The following is a 1,524-nucleotide window of genomic DNA, read 5'->3' as shown; positions in this document are numbered from 1 at the left end:
CTTACATTTGTTCCAATCCAGTTTTCCATAGTAGGATGAAGCATGTAGCCATTGATTTCCACTTTGTTCGTGAACAGGTCCAGAACAAAGCTATTGAAGTACATCACATTCACTCAGCTGATCAAGTGGCTGACATACTCACAAAACCACTTCCCAAAGCCTCTTTTGTACAGCAATTTTCCAAGTTGGGTGTTGTTGACACCACCAACTTGCGGGGGCGTAATAAAGGATAAAATCAGCTCCTAATTTTTAAATTTCAAATTTAGTAGTTCCTTATCTTTAGGACTCTTGTATATAGATAAGTATTATCCTTTTCTTAGTTTATCTCTTTGTTGTATTTTATTTTTATATACTTAGTCTACAATCAATAAGAAGCATCGTTCATTTTATTCCATTAACAGTTTTATACTTCATACCATTCTCCCCCCTTGATGATTGTTCTCGTAAGGAACAAGTGTTCAAGGTTGGGAAGTCTCGCTATTATTGATAGTGAATCAGATGTCAGAGGAAAGTTCAACAACGACAATATTTTAAAATTGGAAGGCAAGTGAAAATCCCATGACCAATTTGTCGCTGCAGAGGGCCCATTGTGATTTGTGATTGAACTTTCAAACACTACTTCGAGGGTTTCTAGTTCATGAAGGAAATCCAAGTTTGGAAACCAATATAGCTCTGTTGAATAATCCCATGATTCCTTGAGATCAAATACAAGCCTTTGAAGATTGGGGAACCTTATGAAAATATCCTCTGTTTCTTTCGAATAGGAAAGCACGAGGGTCTCTAATATTCTCAAGTTCTCTAACTTTAAATCCTCTACAATCAGTATTAGTTCATCTATATCCAAGGAAAAGAAAGAACAAGCATGAGTGCACAGCACTCGCAACTTTACAAGATCCCAAATTCTCCGTAATAGTACCAAGGTTGATAACTCGTTATCAACCAAGAGGGTTTCTAGATTCCAGAGATTTGAGAAAGATGAAGGCAGAGATTTAACTTCTGTCCTAATTCTTAAGATCCTCAAATGATTCAACATGCCTATTTCATTCAGCAAAGAATCTTTCACCATCATAAAAGAGGGAAACAAGATCAACACTCTAAGAAGCCTCAAGTCTCTTAGGTGACATGAATCAGAAAGACGATCTTCCATCTCGTCTCTGGTTATCTCCAAAGAACAGAGGCTCTTACAAGAATGCCTTTTCATTTTTGAACTAAACAGGATGAAATTGTTAAGCCCAAACTGCTCCTTATTATAAGAAATGTTTACCATGCGTGGCATCAAATCTGAAGAAGAAAAAGATGGATCACTTGAACTTATCTGCTCGAACAACTTTTCCTCTTTTGCTTTTATCAAACAAAAGTCGTGCACAATATCATGTAGTTGGCAAGTCGGGTCATCACCTATATCATTGAAAGAAATTACCAAGCTACTGGAAATTAAATTATCCAAATAAATTTCCATCACTTCTTCCAAACTCTTCATCTCTGTCTGTTCAACAAGCCCTTCAGCACGCCAAAACATTTTCA

The 1,524-nt window shown here is 36.6% G+C and overlaps 1 protein-coding gene across 1 annotated transcript; it reads right to left on the bottom strand.

Annotated features, from left to right (window-relative positions):
- Positions 1 to 403: 403 nt before the first annotated feature.
- LOC124894788 (putative late blight resistance protein homolog R1A-3) lies at positions 404 to 1,480 on the bottom strand. Its single transcript, XM_047405328.1, has one exon. It carries the CDS (start codon positions 1,478 to 1,480, stop codon positions 404 to 406), a length of 1,077 nt encoding a protein of 358 aa, XP_047261284.1.
- Positions 1,481 to 1,524: the final 44 nt, after the last annotated feature.

This window comes from Capsicum annuum, unplaced genomic scaffold (assembly GCF_002878395.1).
Source record: "Capsicum annuum cultivar UCD-10X-F1 unplaced genomic scaffold, UCD10Xv1.1 ctg77481, whole genome shotgun sequence".
Classification (NCBI taxonomy): Eukaryota; Viridiplantae; Streptophyta; class Magnoliopsida; order Solanales; family Solanaceae; genus Capsicum; species Capsicum annuum.
The sequence above is the reverse complement of the archived record's forward strand: the minus strand, read 5'-3'. Positions and strand labels throughout refer to the sequence as shown.